General features: G+C 44.4%; 1 protein-coding gene across 1 annotated transcript in view; it reads left to right on the forward strand.

The window, feature by feature from the left end:
* LOC138666854 (ovostatin-like) overlaps positions 1 to 22,654 on the forward strand; it is a 115,383-nt gene that overhangs the window by 25,214 nt on the left and 67,515 nt on the right. Inside the window, exons 9-14 of the mRNA XM_069755033.1 lie at positions 14,237 to 14,467; positions 15,185 to 15,242; positions 17,180 to 17,322; positions 18,713 to 18,862; positions 19,637 to 19,804; positions 21,178 to 21,259. Coding sequence (XP_069611134.1) covers positions 14,237 to 14,467; positions 15,185 to 15,242; positions 17,180 to 17,322; positions 18,713 to 18,862; positions 19,637 to 19,804; positions 21,178 to 21,259 — 832 coding nt within the window. The remainder of the gene's footprint in view (positions 1 to 14,236; positions 14,468 to 15,184; positions 15,243 to 17,179; positions 17,323 to 18,712; positions 18,863 to 19,636; positions 19,805 to 21,177; positions 21,260 to 22,654) is intronic.

A 22,654-nucleotide genomic window follows, 5' to 3' on the forward strand; every position in this document is an offset into this window, starting at 1 on the left:
GCAATATCTATCTGTAATTTGCAGTTTTCTCTGAGCTAGTGGGTAACTGCAATAAAGACTTCCAATCACAGCACACACAAGGGATTCCTACTCCCCTGTTTCTCTGTACCATTTGCTCACAAGCAGCAGCAAAATCTTTGGACCACTCCATATTTAACCCCCGAGTAATTGGAGAGGAACTGAAGGATTCATTTTCTGGTCCTAAATTGGAGTAGGTAGAGTAGACACTGCTGCTTAGGGTGCCGCAGGTCAAATACTTAATATTTAAAGGGAATGTGTCATTAGAAAATTATCTATGGTTCCTTCTGTTAATTTTTTTTTTTTTTTTAGCAGGGACTGGGGAGCAAAGAGAGCACAAAATAGGGTTGCAAAAATCTTGCAAACCACGCTGCTGCAAACCATGGGTCATCAGACCAAGAGATAAACTGTGCGAAAATCAGATGTTTTTCTTGTGCTGCTGGTAGGATCCTATGAATGAACTCGGGAGAGGAAGAAGATTGACATGCAGCATTTATTTAGCGGTTTTAATGTCTACGAGTTTTGAAGTTAGCCAAATTCTCCATTAGTCTGGTGGCAGTAGGGGGTGTCCGCTCTGACCTTGTAAGATCCGACTAGACACCCCCTGCTGCCACCGGACTAGTGCAGAAGCTGGATAACTTTGAAATAAGATCAGAGCAGACATTGTTTTCCGCCAGTGCAGAATTTGGATAACTTCAATACGCGTAGACTTTGAAAATGCTAAATAAATGCTGCTGCATCTTCTTCATCCCCCGCATCCATTCATGAAATCCAGCAGCAGCGAAAGGAAAACCGCCGGATTTCCACACAGTTTAAACATTTTTAAAGACTTTTCATCAGTCTCATCACCACAGTCAGGATAAAAATGAATGGTAACAGTTCTATTTATAGTAGATTCCATTGGTCTAGTGTGACTCCCCCACATTGTATAATTAGGTAGCTTAGGCTTCCTTGCATTCGGACCAATGCTTGTAATGAAACTGCTTTACCCTTAAAATTGTTACTGTGAATTGTTTCACTTGCATACTACATACTACATTGTTGCACATGTATACTATATTCTACATAAGTGGGCATGCATATATTTTTCTACTTGCATATTACTGGAAAAAGGAAGGCAAGAAATTATATACAGTGGAATGTAAAATTTTGAGCCAAACTTTTACATGTCACTGTATATATACATATACATATACAGTTGTGCTCAGAAGTTTACATACCCCAGCAGAATTTTTGCTTTCTTGGCCTTTTTTCAGAAAATATTTGATAAAACCAAAACTTTATTTCCACTCATGGTTAGTAATTGGGTGAAGCCATTTATTGTCAAACTACCGTGTTTTCTCTTTGTAAATCATAATGATAACCCAAAACATCCAAATGACCCTGATCTAAAGTTCACATCCCCTGGTGATTTTGGGCTGATAACATGCACAGACGTTGACGCACATGGGTTGAATGGCTACTAAAGGTAACATCCTCACCTGTGACCTGTTTTCTTGTAATCAGTGTGTGTACATAAAAGCAGAGTGAGTTTCTGGGATCCAGACAGACTCTTGCATCTCTCATCCAGACACTGACGTTTCTGTATTGTGAGTCATGGGGAAAGCAAAAGAATTGTCAATGGATCTACGGGAAAAGGTAGATGAACTGTATAAAACAGGAAAGGGATACAAAAATATATCCAAGGAATTGATAATGCCAGTCAGCAGCTGTTATGACCTGGTGGTCAGGACAATAATGGACCTGGTGGTTAAGAGCACACGGAATGACCTGATAGTTACTGATAATAAGGACGAGCTCTGGGACGTGGGAACTCTGCTGACCGCAATCCCTAATCCTATCACGCACACTAGAAATAGCCGTGGATTGCTCCTAACGCTCCCTATGCAACTCGGCACAGGCTAAGGAACTAGCTAGCCCTGAAGATAGAAAAATAAAGCCTACCTTGCCTCAGAGAAATTCCCCAAAGGAAAAGGCAGCCCCCCACATATAATGACTGTGAGTAAAGATGAAAATACAAACACAGAAATGAAATAGATTTAGCAAAGTGAGGCCCGACTAACTGAACAGAATGAGGATAGGAAAGGTTGCTTTGCGGTCAGCACAAAAACCTACAAAAAGACCACGCAGAGGGCGCAAAAAGACCCTCCGCACCGACTCACGGTGCGGAGGCGCTCCCTCTGCGTCCCAGAGCTTCCAGCAAGCAAGACAACAATAAAAATAGCAAGCTGGACAGGAAAATAGCAAACCAAAGAAAAACAAGCAGGAACTTAACTTCTGCTAGGAAGACAGGTCACAAGAACGATCCAGGAGTGAACTAGACCAATACTGGAACATTGACAGGTGGCATGGAGCAAAGATCCAAGTGGAGCTAAATAGGACAGCCAGCTAACGAATTAACCTCATCACCTGTGGAAGGAAACTCAGAAACACCCACCAGAGGAAGTCCATGGACAGAACCAGCCGAAGTACCATTCATGACCACAGGAGGGAGCCCGACAACAGAATTCACAACAGTACCCCCCCCTTGAGGAGGGGTCACCGAACCCTCACTAGAGCCCCCAGGCCGACCAGGATAAGCCAAATGAAAGGCACGAACCAGATCGGCAGCATGAACATCAGAGGCAAAAACCCAGGAATTATCTTCCTGACCATAACCCTTCCACTTGACCAGGTACTGGAGTTTCCGTCTCGAAATACGAGAATCCAAAATCTTCTCCACCACATACTCCAACTCCCCCTCAACCAACACCGGGGCAGGAGGATCAACGGATGGAACCACAGGCGCCACGTATCTCCGCAACAACGACCTATGGAACACATTATGGATGGCAAAAGAAGCAGGAAGGGCCAAACGAAATGACACAGGATTGATAACCTCAGAAATCTTATACGGACCAATGAAACGAGGCTTAAACTTAGGAAAGGAAACCTTCATAGGAACATAATGAGACGACAACCAAACCAAATCCCCAACACGAAGTCGGGGACCCACACAGCGCCGGCGGTTAGCGAAACGTTGAGCCTTCTCCTGGGACAATGTCAAATTGTCCACCACATGAGTCCAAATCTGCTGCAACCTATCCACCACAGTATCTACACCAAGACAGTCCGAAGACTCAACCTGCCCTGAAGAGAAACGAGGATGGAAACCAGAATTGCAGAAAAACGGTGAAACCAAAGTAGCCGAGCTGGCCCGATTATTAAGGGCGAACTCAGCCAACGGCAAAAAGGACACCCAATCATCCTGATCAGCAGAAACAAAGCATCTCAGATATGTTTCTAAAGTTTGATTAGTTCGTTCGGTTTGGCCATTTGTCTGAGGATGGAAAGCCTAGGAAAAAGACAAATCAATGCCCATCCTTGCACAAAAGGATCGCCAAAACCTCGAAACAAACTGGGAACCTCTGTCAGAAACGATGTTCTCCGGGATGCCATGTAAACGAACCACATGCTGGAAAAATAATGGCACCAAATCAGAGGAGGAAGGCAAGTTAGACAAAGGTACCAAATGGACCATCTTAGAAAAGCGATCACAAACCACCCAAATGACCGACATCTTTTGAGAGACGGGGAGATCCGAAATAAAATCCATAGAAATATGCATCCAGGGCCTCTTCGGGACCGGCAAGGGCAAAAGCAACCCACTGGCATGAGAACAGCAGGGCTTAGCCCGAGCACAAGTCCCACAGGACTGCACAAAAGAACGTACATCCCGTGACAAAGACGGCCACCAAAAGGATCTAGACACCAAATCTCTGGTACCAAAGATTCCAGGATGCCCAGCCAACACTGAACAATGAATCTCAGAGATAACTCTACTAGTCCATATATCAGGGACAAACAGTTTCTCCGCTGGGCAACGGTCAGGTCTATCAGCCTGAAATTTTTGCAGCACCCGCCGCAAATCAGGGGAGATGGCAGACAAAATTACCCCCTCTTTGAGAATACCCGCCGGCTCAGGAACACCCGGAGAGTCAGGCACAAAACTCCTTGACAGGGCATCAGCCTTCACATTCTTAGAGCCCGGAAGGTATGAAACCACAAAATCAAAACGGGAGAAAAATAATGACCATCGAGCCTGTCTCGGATTCAACCGTTTGGCAGACTCAAGATAAGTCAAATTCTTGTGATCTGTCAAGACCACCACGCGATGCTTGGCTCCTTCAAGCCAATGATGCCACTCCTCGAATGCCCACTTCATGGCCAACAACTCTCGATTACCAACATCATAATTACGCTCAGCAGGTGAAAACTTTCTAGAAAAGAAAGCACATGGCTTCATCACCGAGCCATCAGAACTTCTTTGCGACAAAGCAGCCCCTGCTCCAATCTCAGAAGCATCAACCTCAACCTGAAACGGGAGCGAAACATCTGGCTGGCACAACACAGGGGCAGAAGAAAAATGACGCTTCAACTCCTGAAAAGCCTCTACAGCTGCAGAAGACCAATTGACCACATCAGCACTCTTCTTGGTCAAATCAGTCAACGGTTTAGCAACACTAGAAAAATTTGCGATGAAGCGCCGATAAAAATTAGCAAAGCCCAGGAACTTTTGCAGGCTCTTTACAGATGTCGGCTAAGTCCAATCGTAAATGGCCTGGACTTTAACAGGGTCCATCTCGATAGTAGAAGGGGAAAAAATGAACCCCAAAAATGAAACCTTCTGAACTCCAAAGAGACACTTTGACCCCTTCACAAACAAGGAATTCGCACGAAGGACCTGGAACACCATTCGGACCTGCTTCACATGAGACTCCCAATCATCCGAAAAGACCAAAATATCATCCAAATACACAATCAGGAATTTATCCAGGTACTCTCGGAAGATGTCATGCATAAAGGACTGAAATACTGATGGAGCGTTGGAAAGCCCGAATGGCATAACCAGGTACTCAAAATGGCCCTCGGGCATATTAAATGCTGTTTTCCATTCATCGCCTTGTTTAATACGCACAAGATTATACGCCCCTCGAAGATCTATCTTGGTGAACCAACTAGCCCCTTTAATACGAGCAAACAAATCAGACAGCAACGGCAAAGGATACTGAAATTTGACTGTAATTTTATTAAGAAGGCGGTAATCAATACAAGGTGTCAAAGAACCATCCTTCTTGGCCACAAAAAAGAACCCTGCTCCTAACGGTGATGACGACGGGCGAATATGGCCTTTCTCCAAGGATTCCTTTATATAACTCCGCATAGCAGCGTGTTCTGGCACAGATAAATTGAACAATCGGCCCTTAGGAAACTTACTACCAGGAATCAAATTAATTGCACAATCGCAATCCCTATGAGGAGGTAGGGCACTGGCTTTGGGCTCATCAAATACATCCCGGTAATCCGACAAAAACTCCGGAACCTCAGAAGGAGTAGAAGACGAAATAGACAAAAATGGAACATCAACATGTACCCCCTGGCAACCCCAGCTGGACACAGACATAGATTTCCAGTCCAATACTGGATTATGAACCTGTAGCCATGGCAACCCCAAAACGACCACATCATGCAGATTATGCAACACCAGAAAGCGGATATCCTCCTGATGTGCAGGAGCCATGCACATGGTCAATTGGGTCCAGTACTGAGGCTTATTCTTGGCCAAAGGCGTAACATCAATTCCTCTCAATGGAATAGGATACTGCAAGGGCTCCAAGAAAAAACCACAGCGCCTAGCATACTCCAAGTCCATCAAATTCAGGGCAGCGCCTGAATCCACAAATGCCATAACAGAATAGGATGACAAAGAGCAAATCAGAGTAACGGACAATAGAAATTTAGACTGTACCGTACCAATGGTGGCAGACCTAGCGAACCGCTTAGTGCGCTTAGGACAATCGGAGATAGCATGAGTGGAATCACCACAGTAAAAACATAGCCCATTCCGACGTCTGTGTTCTTGCCGTTCAGCCCTGGTCAAAGTCCTATCACATTGCATAGGCTCAGGCCCATGCTCAGGTAGTACCGCCAAATGGTGCACAGCTTTACGCTCACGCAAGCGTCGATCGATCTGAATGGCCAAAGACATAGACTCATTCAGACCAGCAGGCATAGGAAATCCCACCATGACATCCTTAAGGGCTTCAGAGAGACCCTTTCTGAAGATTGCTGCCAGGGCACATTCATTCCACTGAGTGAGCACAGACCACTTTCTAAACTTCTGACAATATATCTCCACTTCATCCTGACCCTGACACAGAGCCAGCAAGATTTTCTCTGCCTGATCCACTGAATTAGGTTCGTCATAAAGCAATCCAAGTGCCAGAAAAAACGCATCAACATCACGCAATGCCGGATCTCCTGGCGCAAGGGAAAATGCCCAGTCATGAGGGTCACCACTTAACAGAGAAATAATGATCTTTACTTGTTGAACAGGGTCACCTGAGGAGCGAGGTTTCAAGGCAAGAAACAATTTACAATTATTTTTGAAATTCAAGAACTTAGATCTATCACCAAAAAACAAATCAGGAATTGGAATCCTAGGCTCTGACATCGGATTCTGAACCACAAAATCTTGAATGTTTTGTACCCTTGTAGTGAGATTATCCATCCAAGAGGACAGACCTTGAATGTCCATGTTTACACCTGTGTCCTGAACCACCCAGAGGTAAAGGGGAAAAGAGAGACAAAACACACTGCAAAGAAAAAAAAAATGGTCTCAGAACTTCTCTTATCCCTCTATTGAGATGCATTAGTACTTTCGGCCACCTGTACTGTTATGACCTTGTGGTCAGGACAATAATGGACCTGGTGGTTAAAAGCACACGGAATGACCTGATAGTTACTGATAATAAGGACGTGGGAACTCTGCTGACCGCAATCCCTAATCCTATCACGCACACTAGAAATAGCCGTGGATTGCTCCTAACGCTCCCTATGCAACTCGGCACAGCCTAAGGAACTAGCTAGCCCTGAAGATAGAAAAATAAAGCCTACCTTGCCTCAGAGAAATTCCCCAAAGGAAAAGGCAGCCCCCCACATATAATGACTGTGAGTAAAGATGAAAATACAAACACAGAGATGAAATAGATTTAGCAAAGTGAGGCCCGACTAACTGAACAGACTGAGGATAGGAAAGTTTGCCTTGTGGTCAGCACAAAAACCTACAAAAAGACCACGCAGAGGGCGCAAAAAGACCCTCCACACCGACTCACGGTGCGGAGGCGCTCCCTCTGCGACCCAGAGCTTCCAGCAAGCAAGACAACAATAAAAATAGCAAGCTGGACAGGAAAATAGCAAACCAAAGAAAAACAAGCAGGAACTTAACTTCTGCTAGGAAGACAGGTCACAAGAACGATCCAGGAGTGAACTAGACCAATACTGGAACATTGACAGGTGGCATGGAGCAAAGATCCAAGTGGAGCTAAATAGAGCAGCCAGCTAACGAATTAACCTCGTTACCTGTGGAAAGAAACACAGAAACACCCACCAGAGGAAGTCCATGGACAGAACCAGCCGAAGTACCATTCATGACCACAGGAGGGAGCCCGACAACAGAATTCACAACAGCAGCATCCAAACTGTGATTAACCAATGGAAAATCAGGAGCTCTTTAAAAACAAAGCCATGGTCAGGTAGACCAACAAAAATGTCATCCATGATTGCCGGCAAAATTGTTCGGGATGCAAAGAAAAACCCACAAATAACATCAGCTGAAATACAAGACTCTCTGAAAACTAGCCGTGTGGCTGTTTCAAGATGCACAATAAGGAGGCACTTGAAGAAAAATGGGCTGCATGGTCGAGTCGTCGGAAGAAAGCCATTACAGCGCAAATGACACAAAGTATCTCACCTCCAATACACAAAACAGCACAGAGACAAGCCTCTACTGGTTGACCTTTGGAACTATTAGGGTGCATTCAAATTGTGTTCTGTGTCCCCGTGGGGATATACGTGAGAAATCCCCCACAAAACAAGGTCTGGACGCATGCGCTGATGGGGCCAATAGACTGTAATGGTGACGGTAGTGCGAACATGAGCTCAGCCTACTACATCTGAGTGTCCTCTAGGCGTACACTTCTGTTATGGCTGGCAATCAGGCAACACAGCGTGCAGTAATCAGCGCACATACAGAGATCTGGCAATAACCAAAAACAATAGGACGAGCTCTGAGACGTGGAATCTCTGTAGACTGCAGTACCTGATCTATCCTCACACAACTATAAGCAGCAGTGGATTGCGCCTATCACTACCTATGCAACTCGGCACTGCCTGAGGAGCTGACTAGCCTGAAGATAGAAATACAAGCCTGACTTACCTCAGAGAAATACCCCAAAGGAATAGGCAGCCCCCCACATATAATGACTGTTAGCAAGATGAAAAGACAAACGTAGGAATGAAATAGATTCAGCAAAGTGAGGCCCGATATTCTAGACAGAGCGAGGATAGCAAAGAGAACTATGTAGTCTACAAAAAACCCTAAAACGAAAACCACGCAAAGGGGCAAAAAGACCCACCGTGCCGAACTAACAGCACGGCGGTGCACCCCTTTGCTTCTCAGAGCTTCCAGCAAAAGTTAATAGCAAGCTGGACAGAAAAAACAGAAAACAAACTAGAAGCACTTATCTAGCAGAGCAGCAGGCCCAAGGAAAGATGCAGTAGCTCAGATCCAACACTGGAACATTGACAAGGAGCAAGGAAGACAGACTCAGGTGGAGCTAAATAGCAAGGCAGCCAACGAGCTCACCAAAACACCTGAGGGAGTAAGCCCAGAGACTGCAATACCACTTGTGACCACAGAAGTGAACTCAGCCACAGAATTCACAACAGTACCCCCCCCTTGAGGAGGGGTCACCGAACCCTCACCAGAACCCCCAGGCCGACCAGGATGAGCCACATGAAAGGCACGAACAAGATCTGGGGCATGGACATCAGAGGCAAAAACCCAGGAATTATCTTCCTGAGCATAACCCTTCCATTTGACCAGATACTGGAGTTTCCGTCTAGAGACACGAGAATCCAAAATCTTCTCCACAATATACTCCAATTCCCCCTCCACCAAAACAGGGGCAGGAGGCTCCACAGATGGAACCATAGGTGCCACGTATCTCCTCAACAACGACCTATGGAATACATTATGTATGGAAAAGGAGTCTGGGAGGGTCAGACGAAAAGACACCGGATTGAGAATCTCAGAAATCCTATACGGACCAATAAAACGAGGTTTAAATTTAGGAGAGGAAACCTTCATAGGAATATGACGAGAAGATAACCAAACCAGATCCCCAACACGAAGTCGGGGTCCCACACGGCGTCTGCGATTAGCGAAAAGCTGAGCCTTCTCCTGGGACAAGGTCAAATTGTCCACTACCTGAGTCCAGATCTGCTGCAACCTGTCCACCACATAATCCACACCAGGACAGTCCGAAGACTCAACCTGTCCTGAAGAGAAACGAGGATGGAACCCAGAATTGCAGAAAAATGGAGAGACCAAGGTAGCCGAGCTGGCCCGATTATTAAGGGCGAACTCAGCCAACGGCAAAAATGACACCCAATCATCCTGGTCAGCGGAAACAAAACATCTTAGATATGTTTCCAAGATCTGATTGGTTCGTTCGGTCTGGCCATTAGTCTGAGGATGGAAGGCCGAGGAAAAAGATAGGTCAATGCCCATCCTACCACAAAAGGCTCGCCAGAACCTCGAGACAAACTGGGAACCTCTGTCAGAAACAATATTCTCAGGAATGCCATGTAAACGAACCACATGCTGGAAGAACAAAGGCACCAAATCAGAGGAGGAAGGCAATTTAACCAAGGGCACCAGATGGACCATTTTAGAAAAGCGATCACAGACCACCCAAATGACCGACATTTTTTGAGAAACGGGAAGGTCAGAAATGAAATCCATCGAAATATGTGTCCAAGGCCTCTTCGGGACCGGCAAGGGCAAAAGCAACCCACTGGCACGTGAACAGCCGGGCTTAGCCCTAGCACAAATTCCACAGGACTGCACAAAAGCACGCACATCCCGTGACAGAGATGGCCACCAGAAGGATCTAGCAACCAACTCCCTGGTACCAAAGATTCCTGGATGACCGGCCAGCACCGAACAATGAAGTTCAGAGATAACTTTACTAGTCCACCTATCAGGGACGAACAGTTTCTCGGCCGGACAACGATCAGGTTTATTAGCCTGAAATTTCTGCAACACTCTCCGCAAATCAGGGGAGATGGCAGACACAATGACTCCTTCCTTGAGGATACTCGCCGGCTCAGATAACCCCGGAGAGTCGGGCACAAAACTCCTAGACAGAGCATCCGCCTTCACATTTTTAGAGCCCGGAAGGTATGAAATCACAAAATCAAAACGAGCAAAAAATAACGACCAACGGGCCTGTCTAGGATTCAAGCGCTTGGCAGACTCAAGATAAGTAAGGTTCTTATGATCAGTCAAAACCACCACGCGATGCTTAGCACCCTCAAGCCAATGACGCCACTCCTCGAATGCCCACTTCATGGCCAGCAACTCTCGGTTGCCCACATCATAATTACGCTCAGCAGCAGAAAACTTCCTGGAAAAGAAAGCACATGGTTTGAACACTGAGCAACCAGAACCTCTCTGTGACAAAACCGCCCCTGCACCAATCTCAGAAGCATCAACCTCGACCTGGAACGGAAGAGAAACATCAGGTTGACACAACACAGGGGCACAGCAAAAACGACGCTTCAACTCCTGAAAAGCTTCCACGGCAGCAGAAGACCAATTAACCAAATCAGCACCCTTCTTGGTCAAATCGGTCAATGGTCTGGCAATGCTAGAAAAATTACAGATGAAGCGACGATAAAAATTAGCAAAGCCCAGGAATTTCTGCAGACTTTTTAGAGATGTCGGCTGAGTCCAATCCTGGATGGCCTGAACCTTAACCGGATCCATCTCGATAGTAGAAGGGGAAAAGATGAACCCCAAAAATGAAACTTTCTGCACACCGAAGAGACACTTAGATCCCTTCACGAACAAGGAATTAGCACGCAGTACCTGGAAAACCATTCTGACTTGCTTCACATGAGACTCCCAATCATCTGAGAAGATCAAAATGTCATCCAAGTAAACAATCAAGAATTTATCCAGATACTCACGGAAAATGTCATGCATAAAAGACTGAAAAACAGATGGAGCATTGGCAAGTCCGAACGGCATCACCAGATACTCAAAATGACCCTCGGGCGTATTAAATGCCGTTTTCCATTCATCTCCCTGCCTGATTCTCACCAGATTATACGCACCACGAAGATCAATCTTAGTAAACCAACTAGCCCCCTTAATCCGAGCAAACAAGTCAGAAATCAATGGCAAGGGATACTGAAACTTAACAGTGATCTTATTAAGAAGGCGGTAATCAATACACGGTCTTAGCGAACCATCCTTCTTGGCTACAAAAAAGAACCCTGCTCCCAATGGTGACGACGATGGGCGAATATGTCCCTTCTCCAGGGATTCCTTCACATAACTGCGCATAGCGGTGTGTTCAGGTACGGACAAATTAAATAAACAACCCTTAGGGAATTTACTACCAGGAATCAAATCGATAGCACAATCACAATTCCTATGCGGAGGTAGGGCATCAGACTTGGACTCTTCAAATACATCCTGAAAGTCAGACAAGAACTCTGGGATGTCAGAAGGAATGGATGACGAAATAGACAAAAATGGAACATCACCATGTACTCCCTGACAACCCCAGCTGGTTACCGACATAGAGTTCCAATCCAATACTGGATTATGGGTTTGTAGCCATGGCAACCCCAACACGACCACATCATGCAAATTATGCAGTACCAAAAAGCGAATAACTTCCTGATGTGCAGGAGCCATGCACATGGTCAGCTGGGCCCAGTACTGAGGCTTATTCTTGGCCAAAGGTGTAGCATCAATTCCTCTCAACGGAATAGGACACCGCAAAGACTCCAAGAAAAATCCACAACGTTTAGCATAATCCAAATCCATCAGATTCAGGGCAGCGCCTGAATCCACAAACGCCATGACAGAATATGATGACAAAGAGCACATTAAGGTAATGGACAAAAGGAATTTGGACTGTACAGTACCAATAACGGCAGAGCTATCGAACCGCCTAGTGCGTTTAGGACAATTAGAAATAGCATGAGTAGAATCACCACAATAGAAACACAGTCTGTTCAGACGTCTGTGTTCGTGCCGTTCTACTTTAGTCATAGTCCTGTCGCACTGCATAGGCTCAGGCTTACTCTCAGACAATACCGCCAGATGGTGCACAGATTTACGCTCGCGCAAGCGACGACCGATCTGAATGGCCAAGGACATAGACTCATTCAAACCAGCAGGCATAGGAAATCCCACCATTACATCCTTAAGAGCTTCAGAGAGACCCTTTCTGAACAAAGCCGCTAGTGCAGATTCATTCCACAGAGTGAGTACTGACCATTTCCTAAATTTCTGGCAATATACTTCTACATCATCCTGACCCTGGCATAAAAAGCCAGCAGATTTTTCTCAGCTTGATCCACTGAATTAGGCTCATCGTAAAGCAATCCCAGCGCCTGGAAAAATGCATCAACATTACTCAATGCAGAATCTCCTGGTGCAAGAGAAAACGCCCAGTCCTGTGGGTCGCCGCGCAAAAAAGAAATAATAATCAAAACCTGTTGAATAGGATTACCAGAAGAATGAGGTTTCAAGGCCAAAAATAGCTTACAATTATTTCTGAAGCTCAGGAACTTAGTTCTGTCACCAAAAAACAAATCAGGAATCGGAATTCTTGGTTCTAGCATCGATTTCTGATCAATAGTATCTTGAATCTTTTGTACATTTACAACGAGATTATCCATTGAGGAGCACAGAGCCTGAATATCCATGTCCACAGCTGTGTCCTGAAGCACTCTAATGTCTAGGGGAAAAAAAAGACTGAAGACAGAGCTAAGAAAAAAAAATGATGTCAGGATTTCTTTTTTCCCTCTATTGGAAATCATTGGAGGGCTCCTTGTACTGTTATGGCTGGCAATCAGGCAACACAGCGTGCAGTAATCAGCGCACATACAGAGATCTGGCAATAACCAAAAACAATAGGACGAGCTCTGAGACGTGGAATCTCTGTAGACTGCAGTACCTGATCTATCCTCACACAACTATAAGCAGCAGTGGATTGCGCCTATCACTACCTATGCAACTCGGCACTGCCTGAGGAGCTGACTAGCCTGAAGATAGAAATACAAGCCTGACTTACCTCAGAGAAATACCCCAAAGGAATAGGCAGCCCCCCACATATAATGACTGTTAGCAAGATGAAAAGACAAACGTAGGAATGAAATAGATTCAGCAAAGTGAGGCCCGATATTCTAGACAGAGCGAGGATAGCAAAGAGAACTATGTAGTCTACAAAAAACCCTAAAACGAAAACCACGCAAAGGGGCAAAAAGACCCACCGTGCCGAACTAACAGCACGGCGGTGCACCCCTTTGCTTCTCAGAGCTTCCAGCAAAAGTTAATAGCAAGCTGGACAGAAAAAACAGAAAACAAACTAGAAGCACTTATCTAGCAGAGCAGCAGGCCCAAGGAAAGATGCAGTAGCTCAGATCCAACACTGGAACATTGACAAGGAGCAAGGAAGACAGACTCAGGTGGAGCTAAATAGCAAGGCAGCCAACGAGCTCACCAAAACAAAGGGAGTAAGCCCAGAGACTGCAATACCACTTGTGACCACAGAAGTGAACTCAGCCACAGAATTCACAACACACTTCCAAAAAAAAGTGCACAGCAGCGCTCGTGTTTGCTCTACTGTCACCATTACTGTCTATTAACCTCGTCGGCGCATGTCTCTGGACCCCATCTGGGGGGATTTCGGCCGGGACGCAGAATGCAATGTGAAAGGCACCCTTACTCATATATAAGGTCAGATTTAATCTTAATGTTTAACCCCATGTGACTTGCTGGGGAGGTCAGAATTCTGTTTATTTGAGGTTTACTTCTATTTTTACGCTACTGAAAACCTACATGTTATCCATGTCTATGATGGAATGATAAACATAAGGATGAATCAACGGGGAGATCAACACGTTGCTTGCGTTGAGAAACACGTGATGGTGTCTCCGCGGCTTTTCTTACATGCATTATGATAGAATGATGACATTATAATCTCCAGAACTAAAGGGCTATCACAGTCTTCTAAGAACCCAAAAGTCCTAGACAAATAAACATTTTTAAATAATATTGATCCTTTCGGTAACTTTACTATATGATTGACAGGCCAGTTACCCAAATACGGAGCAGTGCTACCATGGAGGCTGGCAATATCCTTACTATCCCACCGCTGAGTTCTTGGTCTTTCGGTTCTATTCGGTGACTGGGAGCTTCCTGCAGATCATTCCTCCCGAAGGGACACTGAGATGTGGTCATAATCAGAGCATTCAGGTCCAGTTTCTTCTAAGCACCGCAGGAATATGTGATGGAGCTACTAATGCCACGTTCTACTACCTTGTGAGTATCTGGATATTGTAACTAAGGAAATGGTGAAATATAATATGGGTGGTAGAAGACAAAAAATATGCAATGAATGAAAAGATTGACGGTTGGAGGAGAGTTGTGAGTGAAAGTGAACCCCTTCTCTAACATTCATATGCTCTATGGACATGTTCAACTCTTTTAAGCTTCAACCTAAAGGTGGTCATACACTTTCAAAAGCGGACACTCGCACTACTGATCCTCCTTACCTTCCTTCCACATGCAGGCTTGGTGCACATGCAGAGGAATAGCTTGGCCAAGCATGCGTGTGTCCTCCTGAATTAGGAACTTGGGTAAAGCTTCTTCCTGACACCTCAGTAGGGGAGATATTTCCTCCAACAGCCAAAGGATTGAGCGTTGTATTATGTATGTAATATGTCCAGTTTTTATCATCTCTTGGGGGTAAATCAGAAGCCCCACGTACACATAAAATAGTCAACTGCATAGGCATCTCCAAGGTCCATGCACACAGCAGTAGTCTGACTCAATAAATCACAGGTTGTACTGATAATACAGCCCCCACAGATGTCTATGAAGCCATGCTATACCTTCTTACGCACCTAAACATATTTTGTAGAAAAGCTCTGTGCACACATCTTTGCTTTGTTCATAGGTGATAAAAATGATTTTAAGGTTTATGGGATCTGAATATTAAACTATAATCCGCATGTTATATACTTCATTCCTTTACAGGCTATGTCAAGATCACAGATCATTTACTATGGACAGAAGGACGTTAGCCTAACTTATGGTGAGTTATTTTTACTTTTTTACGCGTCTTGGATTCATTGTGCTCACACAAGAGAACTCTATGACAGATCGCAGACTCGAGCTTGTTATGATGTCAACTTCACTAAGCGCTGGGTTGGCACATCTTTAAGTGTTACTCATTCCCACTTGCATGCTAGCTAAGGTGCAGGTGTTCTTTTGTGTTACAAAGTTTAATTTCCTCTATCCGTCTGCACGAGTCATTTTTTGACCATTCACTTATCTCCCGTATAATGGCTAGTTCACTTACTGATATATCTCATGCGCTGTAGCACTTATGAATGTCGAAAATTTGTCACATCATGTACATAACGCAGTATTATAATTAAACATCAGTGTGGCATTACCTAAAATAACTTACTGGTAGCTATAATGCTACCTGGCATTAACATTTGCTGGTAGTAGGTAGCACAAACAACATTATATATCATAAGGTATGGCATATAACAGCACATACATGGTAACAGAATGATATTTGCGTTGAATGGAAGCTACTTAGGTAGCCAGAAGCTATCTCCACCCCAACAGGATTAATGATAGCCAAAAGCCACCAGTAAAGGATATGGCAAGACTAAGTTTTCAACCTTTTTGCATGCTGGCATAAGTGTTAAATGGAAGCATTCTGCAAGCTAGAATAGCATAATAGCAGGCAAGACTTTATATCTATTAAGGCTAGCGGAACGCACCGAGTAAATATAGATGTTTTTTATTGTTATTGGTGCGTTCGCAGCCCGGGGTCCACCGTGCAGGAGAACCTGCTGCTAGCAAACGGCGGCACTATATGGCGGTATGGACTAACTCAGTTAATTCACCGAGTAGCCGTGAAAGCAAAGCACTGTGCCCTGTTAGACTTCACAGAGGCACAGGCTACCTGCCCAAACAGAGAGCAGTCAGTGGTCACGCATGCACACAAAACTCCTCGCATTCTAGGGGCTTATTTCAGTCAGGTCCTTGAATACATACAAACACAATCTCCTCGCCGGAGGTGCCAGCATTCTAGGGGCTTATTTCAGCCGGGTCCCTGAACACACTCTTACGTGACCACACTGGCGCAAAGCACATAACGTAGAACAATACTAGCGCATGGCCATGCGGCCATGCGAGCCTTAAATAGTTGCAGCACGTACAGGACCTTCCTAGAAGGACCAATGAGAGGCTGCCACAGAGCGTGAGCACCTACAGGACCTTCCTAAAGGACCAATGGCCTTAGCTGCAGTATCTGATCATGTGACCCTCGATCTCCACTGAGAGATCTTACTCTGGGCATGCTCAGAACGAGAAAAGCAGGACTTAGTCCCAGAAGCGTCTGCTCGCCGCTGCCCAGCACTGAGTCCAATGGCAGAAGCAGGAAAAGCAGCAGTAACTCTTTGTACAGAGTCAGACTGAGCAAGACGCTGGGACCGACGTCTCTGCTGAGCAGGCTCCACTGCGGCAGGAGAAGAATGGGAGACCGCAGTGGAGACAGCCCGAGATTCCCCCTGTGCAGAGGCGGGAACTCAACCCCTAACAATATCTTTATAAATGCTACCCTCGTGTTAAAGTATTACCATTGGCAAAGCTGATATCTCAGCTCATAAATTGTGCACCCCTCTGTATATCTACTTGAGAAATGACACCTAGTTTGTAGAATCAGCAAATCTAGGGCTCTGCCGAGAGTCAAGAACCTCCTGAAAATTAAGAATCTTAGCAGGTTTCTTGAGTCCTGGAGCCCAAGAGAAGAGTGAACCAAGACATTGAGGGGTGCGTAGAATAGGTATAGTGAGGGCATGACTGCTAACCGTGGACTTGGCCAGGTTAGAAAATTTCTAAGGGCGTATGCAGCAAAGTTGACCCATGTCGATAAACCATTAGTAAAGTTGACATGTATGGACAGCCGTCAAGTGATTTTGTGTTTCTAAAGTATCTATTCTGGCTTTACAGCTATGAACGGTACATTCTTTTTTGAACTTCCAATAACTTCAGAAATGGCCTTCAAAACAGACCTCATTGTGTACTGCATTCTACAAAATGAGATAATCTCAGACACAAAGTCATTCAATGTTGAAAACTGCTTCAAAAATGAGGTATGTTGGACTGGATGATGCTACAAACTCTGGTGACTGGTGAGATCCATTCTTGGCTCTTTTTGTATAGAGGTTGTATGTTTTTTATGGTGGATAATTGGTTCAACACTTTCATTTGGCTCCCCCAACAATCAACAAATCTTAGATATCTCTTCAGCGCCACCACGGGTGAAATGAAGCATTACACCTTTCTCATTAAAATGATTGTGATGTATGCTAAAGCCACGGATGTTCAGTTCTTCCAGAGCCAAAGACGGTCTGTGTAGTTGTCACTAAATATGACGTGGATTTAAGAGCCAAGTGTAACCTATTCTGACTCCATAACTAACCTGCAAGTGTAGGCCGCTTGAGATACCAGTTCTAGGCTATCTCCTTCAACCGTTGCTCCCACAGTGATGTCCTAAGGCTACGTTCACATTTGCGTTGTTGTGTGTTGCGTCGGCGACGCAACGCACAACGCATGCACAACGCATGCAAAAACGCATTGTTTTGTGACGCATGCGTCCATTTTTGGCTTGATTTTGGACGCAAAAAAAATGCAACTTGCTGCGTCCTCTGCGCCCTGACGCTTGCTCCAAAAATGCCGCATGCCTCACAAAACGCAAGACAACGCATGACCATGCGCCCCCATGTTAAATATAGGGGCGCATGATGCATGCGTCGCTATGCGTCGCCGAACCTGCGCCCGACGCAACGCAAATGTGAACGTAGCCTTAGATAGCTTAAACTTGACTGTAGGAGGCACGAATGAAGATCCCAAAAGAAGGTTTATTTTCCAGCTGAATTTTTGTAAATATGCATACAAGTAAAAAAAACTTTTTGTTGCAACATGAGCCTCATGTGTTGCAACATGAGCCTCATGTGTTGCAACATGAGCTTCTAAGATGGCTGATATAGTGAATAATGAGGAAGAAGGGAGGAGTTACTGACATCAGAGGTACATCAGAGAGAGATGGGGAGAGAGGAAGGACAAACTTCTAAAGAACCTTATTACATTGCAACGCAACAATACAATATAACAACATAATGATAATACAATACCGTCTGTATGATTCCCAAATCATGGGACATGACACCGCCTGTAAACAGTATAAACAAATCATAGCCTAAATGTAAAATGTATCAGATAACAAAATATTACCAGGTATGGAACCAGTTAATACAAGGAAGAGAACCAGGGATCCACCACTCCTCGCGTATGTTTCGCAAAGAAATGCTCCATCCAGGGTTCAAGGATAAAATGCATCCCCAATAATAAGTCAGAATTCTCTAATAGAGTATTTGAAAATGGGTTTTCTAAAACACTTTACTTGTCTCTTATGTTGTAGTGGACAATCTATTATTCTGATTTCATTGATATCGTGAACATGACGTATTTACTTTTTTTTAGGTATCGCTAAGTTTCTCTACCGAGATTGGACCTCCGGCCTCCAATGTCAGCCTACAGATATCAGCATCTCCAGGTTCTCTATGTGCAGTCAGTGTGATCGACTCCAGCATACTTCTTCTTAATCCATACATAAGGTTGACACCTGAAACAGTACGTCTTCAGCTCTATTCTAGCTATAAAAAGTACTGAAATCCTTGGTCAAGACCAGTTGGATTCAGGGCTGATGATTCCATTATCGTCTGCTAATTACAAGTTTTTTTGCTGTTAAAATCTCACAATAATCAGCTATGATTTGTGGGGAAAACCTGAAAACGTGTTCAATTTCCCTGCAGGACAAATTGGACATTGCACATTGTCCATGGCCTTATCTAGTTATTCGGGACCAGAAACAATGTGTAGCTGTCCTCTATAGTAGATCCGAAATTGAAGACCTGCTTTAATGAATTCCCTAAGGTTTGATTCCAGAATTGGTTTTCTATACCCAAGAATCCCTTGTAGCTACACCACTATTACCCTGAAGTATATGTGGGAAGTACTGAAGTATAAAAAGGACACTCAAATCTGGCTCCTTCTAGGTACTTATTCCTCAATCAAATCCACCCTTCTTCAGGACTAGAGGGTCATTTCCTCCTCCTTCTGCTGTGTTTCCTTCTAACACCTGGAAAGATGGTAATCTGGCCAGAGTTGGGGACCAGAAATTAACTCCTGGTATGACATAATGACAGTTTATGTATATATTACAGCATTCGGACACGTTGGGTTGGCAATCAGAATTATTCCTAGTAATCCCTAAAGTACCGAAGGCCTACACTGAAGGTCCTCCAAGATTTGGTTGAGGTCACGAAGTCATAGAGTACTAGAGTTTTTTCCTCCTTTTATTTGTCTTTATGTTACCACCAGGGTGATTATTTCTTTCTCCATCAGGTATATTTCTCCCTGCAATATTGGTTCTATGGCTATAATGTTGGAGGCTTCAATGTTGAGGAGCCAGGTCCCCCCTGTGATGACCCTAACAAACAGATATTTTGTAATGGAAAATATTATGTTCCTGTGAGTACCGATAATGAAGGAGACACCTATAATAACCTCAAGGTGAGACGCTTTTTATTATGAGTTCTCTACGGGCCTGGAATGGAGTCGATGGATTTGTTGGTAGGATTCATGGGCTAGAAGCAAACACTGTCATCTCCTATCTCAGGAATGGAAAATCTATCTTGTCTGATTTCAGATTTTACTTGCGAATTCAGAATTTTGTCAATTAATGATCCATCCTGGGGTAGAAAGAAGCAGATTTATTGCAAAGTTTCTTATTTGCACTTGTCTTATTGATTTATAGAAGAAAATAAAGGAAACGATGGTTACTTTTGAACGTTTCAGTGGCTAAAGAGAATATCAAAAGTTATATTGACCATTATCTTTGCAATCTTAATTGCAATGTTATTTTATAGAAATATCATATACTGAACAAAGCGATTCAATGTAAATTTTTAGGAATTTGTTGAGTCTGGTGAATTCGAACAACTCTCTGCATGTATTGACTAAAAGATTGGATCAGCTAGAGAAGGATCATATAATTGTGGGTGGGCTTCGCCATAGGGTCTTGCAGATCTCGTTTCACGTATTATAGCTCAGCCAATCAGGGGGACTGTCATAGCCTATATAAAAACCAAGGCAGGGAATGCAGCAGCAATTTTAGGGTGAATCTGGATAGTTGGAGGACGTCACAGCTTAGCTATAGACTTTGAGAAAAAAAAAGTCATAAAATACTAAAGTAATTGTACGGACAGTGTGTGTCACAGCACGGCAGAGAAGAAAATTAGTGTGTGATGAGAAGAGAATAGATTCATACACATTTTGTAGTTTTGAAGCTTGCAAATTCCAATTTAGAAAGATCAGCTCATCCCTAGTAATTAACTTTTTAAAGGGGTTGTTTCATGAAGACAACGGCCGTGCATATGTCTATAAGGCTACAATGACAATCATACAAGAAGACCCCCAACTCTTTGATCCTGAACGCACAGCTGATCTGTAGGAGTGATTCGTTCAAACCATCCATTTATACATGGATGATCGTTTATATTAAAGGCCACAATGTAATATTTTACTTTCCCCTGAAAAATCCACTGTACATCTCGGCCCTTTTTTGATATGGGAAGTCTCTGATGACACATCCCCCTTAACAAGATCAAAAGGATTTTCACTCCATAGTGTCATAAGACGGTGATCAGTAAACCCTGGAAATCCAGAGAACGGACTGGTTTAGTTTCCAGTTGTCGGCAGACATCATGAAAATGATCAAAATTGAATTGTTAACTCTTTGAATGTAGTGAAAAAACAGTCCTGCATGAACTCAGCCACCACTGGGGATCAAAATTAGTTTCATGACATTTTCTTAGATAGAGAGAATAAAAATAAAAAAATGTTTGCTCAATGGATTTACTTTATCAATTCCTCCTGTTGTCTAGAGCATAGGCTTAATTGTGGGGACGGATCTCACTGTGAGAAAGCCTGAAGTCTGCCGTCCGAGTGTACAAACCTATCCAAAACGTAAATACAGATCTCTTTATATTATTGTGGGTTTATTCTTTGTTTTGCATGGCGACTTTATACAAAATTTATATGGTGGTGTTATCTCCACATAATGTGGGATGGTCTGAGATGTTATGCCTGTTCCAAATTAAATTGTAAAATCCGAGTGCGTGCACAGAAAAGCCACGCTGATACACTGAGCATCAAGGCAGATCTCTCTTTATTGCATCATGACATCATATACAGGCATTTCTTGGTCAATCATTGTAGCAATATAATTGGCTCAGCTTATCTCTTAATATGTGCTGGTATTAGCATACATACATCTCATTGGCTAAAGGTAATACTGTCTACACCCAGCTGAAGAGGTTAGGTGTGTCTTTCACTTTGATTTCTTTTCTCTAAAGGTACCTTCACACTGAACGATATCGCTAGCGATCCTTGACATTGCAGCGTCCTGGCTAACGATATCGTTCAGTTTGACAGGCAGCAGCGATCAGGATCCTGCTGTGCCATTGTTGGTCGGCGCAGAAAATCCAGAACTTTATTTCGTCGCTGGACCTCCCGCAGACATCGCTGAATCAGCGTGTGTGACGCCGATTCAGCGATGTCTTCACTGGTAACCAGGGTAAACATCGGGTTACTAAGCGCAGGGCCGCGCTTAGTAACCCGATGTTTACCCTGGTTACCAGCGTAAATGTAAAAAAAACAAAACACTACATACTTACATTCCGGTGTCTGTCCTCCGGCGCTCTGCTTCTCTGCACTGTGTAAGCGCAGCGGCCGGAAAGCACAGCGGTGACAGTGCAGAGAAGCACAGCGCCGGAGAGGACAGACGCCGGAATGTAAGTATGTAGTGTTTGTTTTTTTACGTTTACGCTGGTAACCAATGTAAACATCAGGTTACTAAGCGCGGCCCTGCGCTTAGTAACCCGATGTTTACCCTGGTTACCAGGGAACTTCGGCATCGTTGGTCGCTGGAGAGCTGTCTGTGTGACAGCTCTCCAGCAACCACACAGCAACGCTGCAGCGATCGGGATCGTTGTCTAGATCGCTGCAGCGTCGTGTGACGGTACCTTAAAGGTACCGTCACATTAAGCAGGGCCGCGCTTAGTAACCCGATGTTTACCCTGGTTACCAGCATAAACGTTAAAAAAACAAACACTACATACTTACATTCCGGTGTCTGTCCTCCGGCGCTGTGCTTTCCTGCACTGTCAGCGCCGGCCAGCCGTAAAGCAGAGCGGTGACGTCACCGCTGTGCTTTACGGCTGGCCGGCGCTCACAGCCAGTGCAGGAAAGCACAGCGCTGGGGGAACAGACACCGGAATGTGAGTATGTAGTGTTTGGTTTTTTTACGTTTACGCTGGTAACCAGGGTAAACATCGGGTTACTAAGCGCGGCCCTGCGCTT

This window comes from Ranitomeya imitator, chromosome 2, assembly GCF_032444005.1.
Source record: "Ranitomeya imitator isolate aRanImi1 chromosome 2, aRanImi1.pri, whole genome shotgun sequence".
Classification (NCBI taxonomy): Eukaryota; Metazoa; Chordata; class Amphibia; order Anura; family Dendrobatidae; genus Ranitomeya; species Ranitomeya imitator.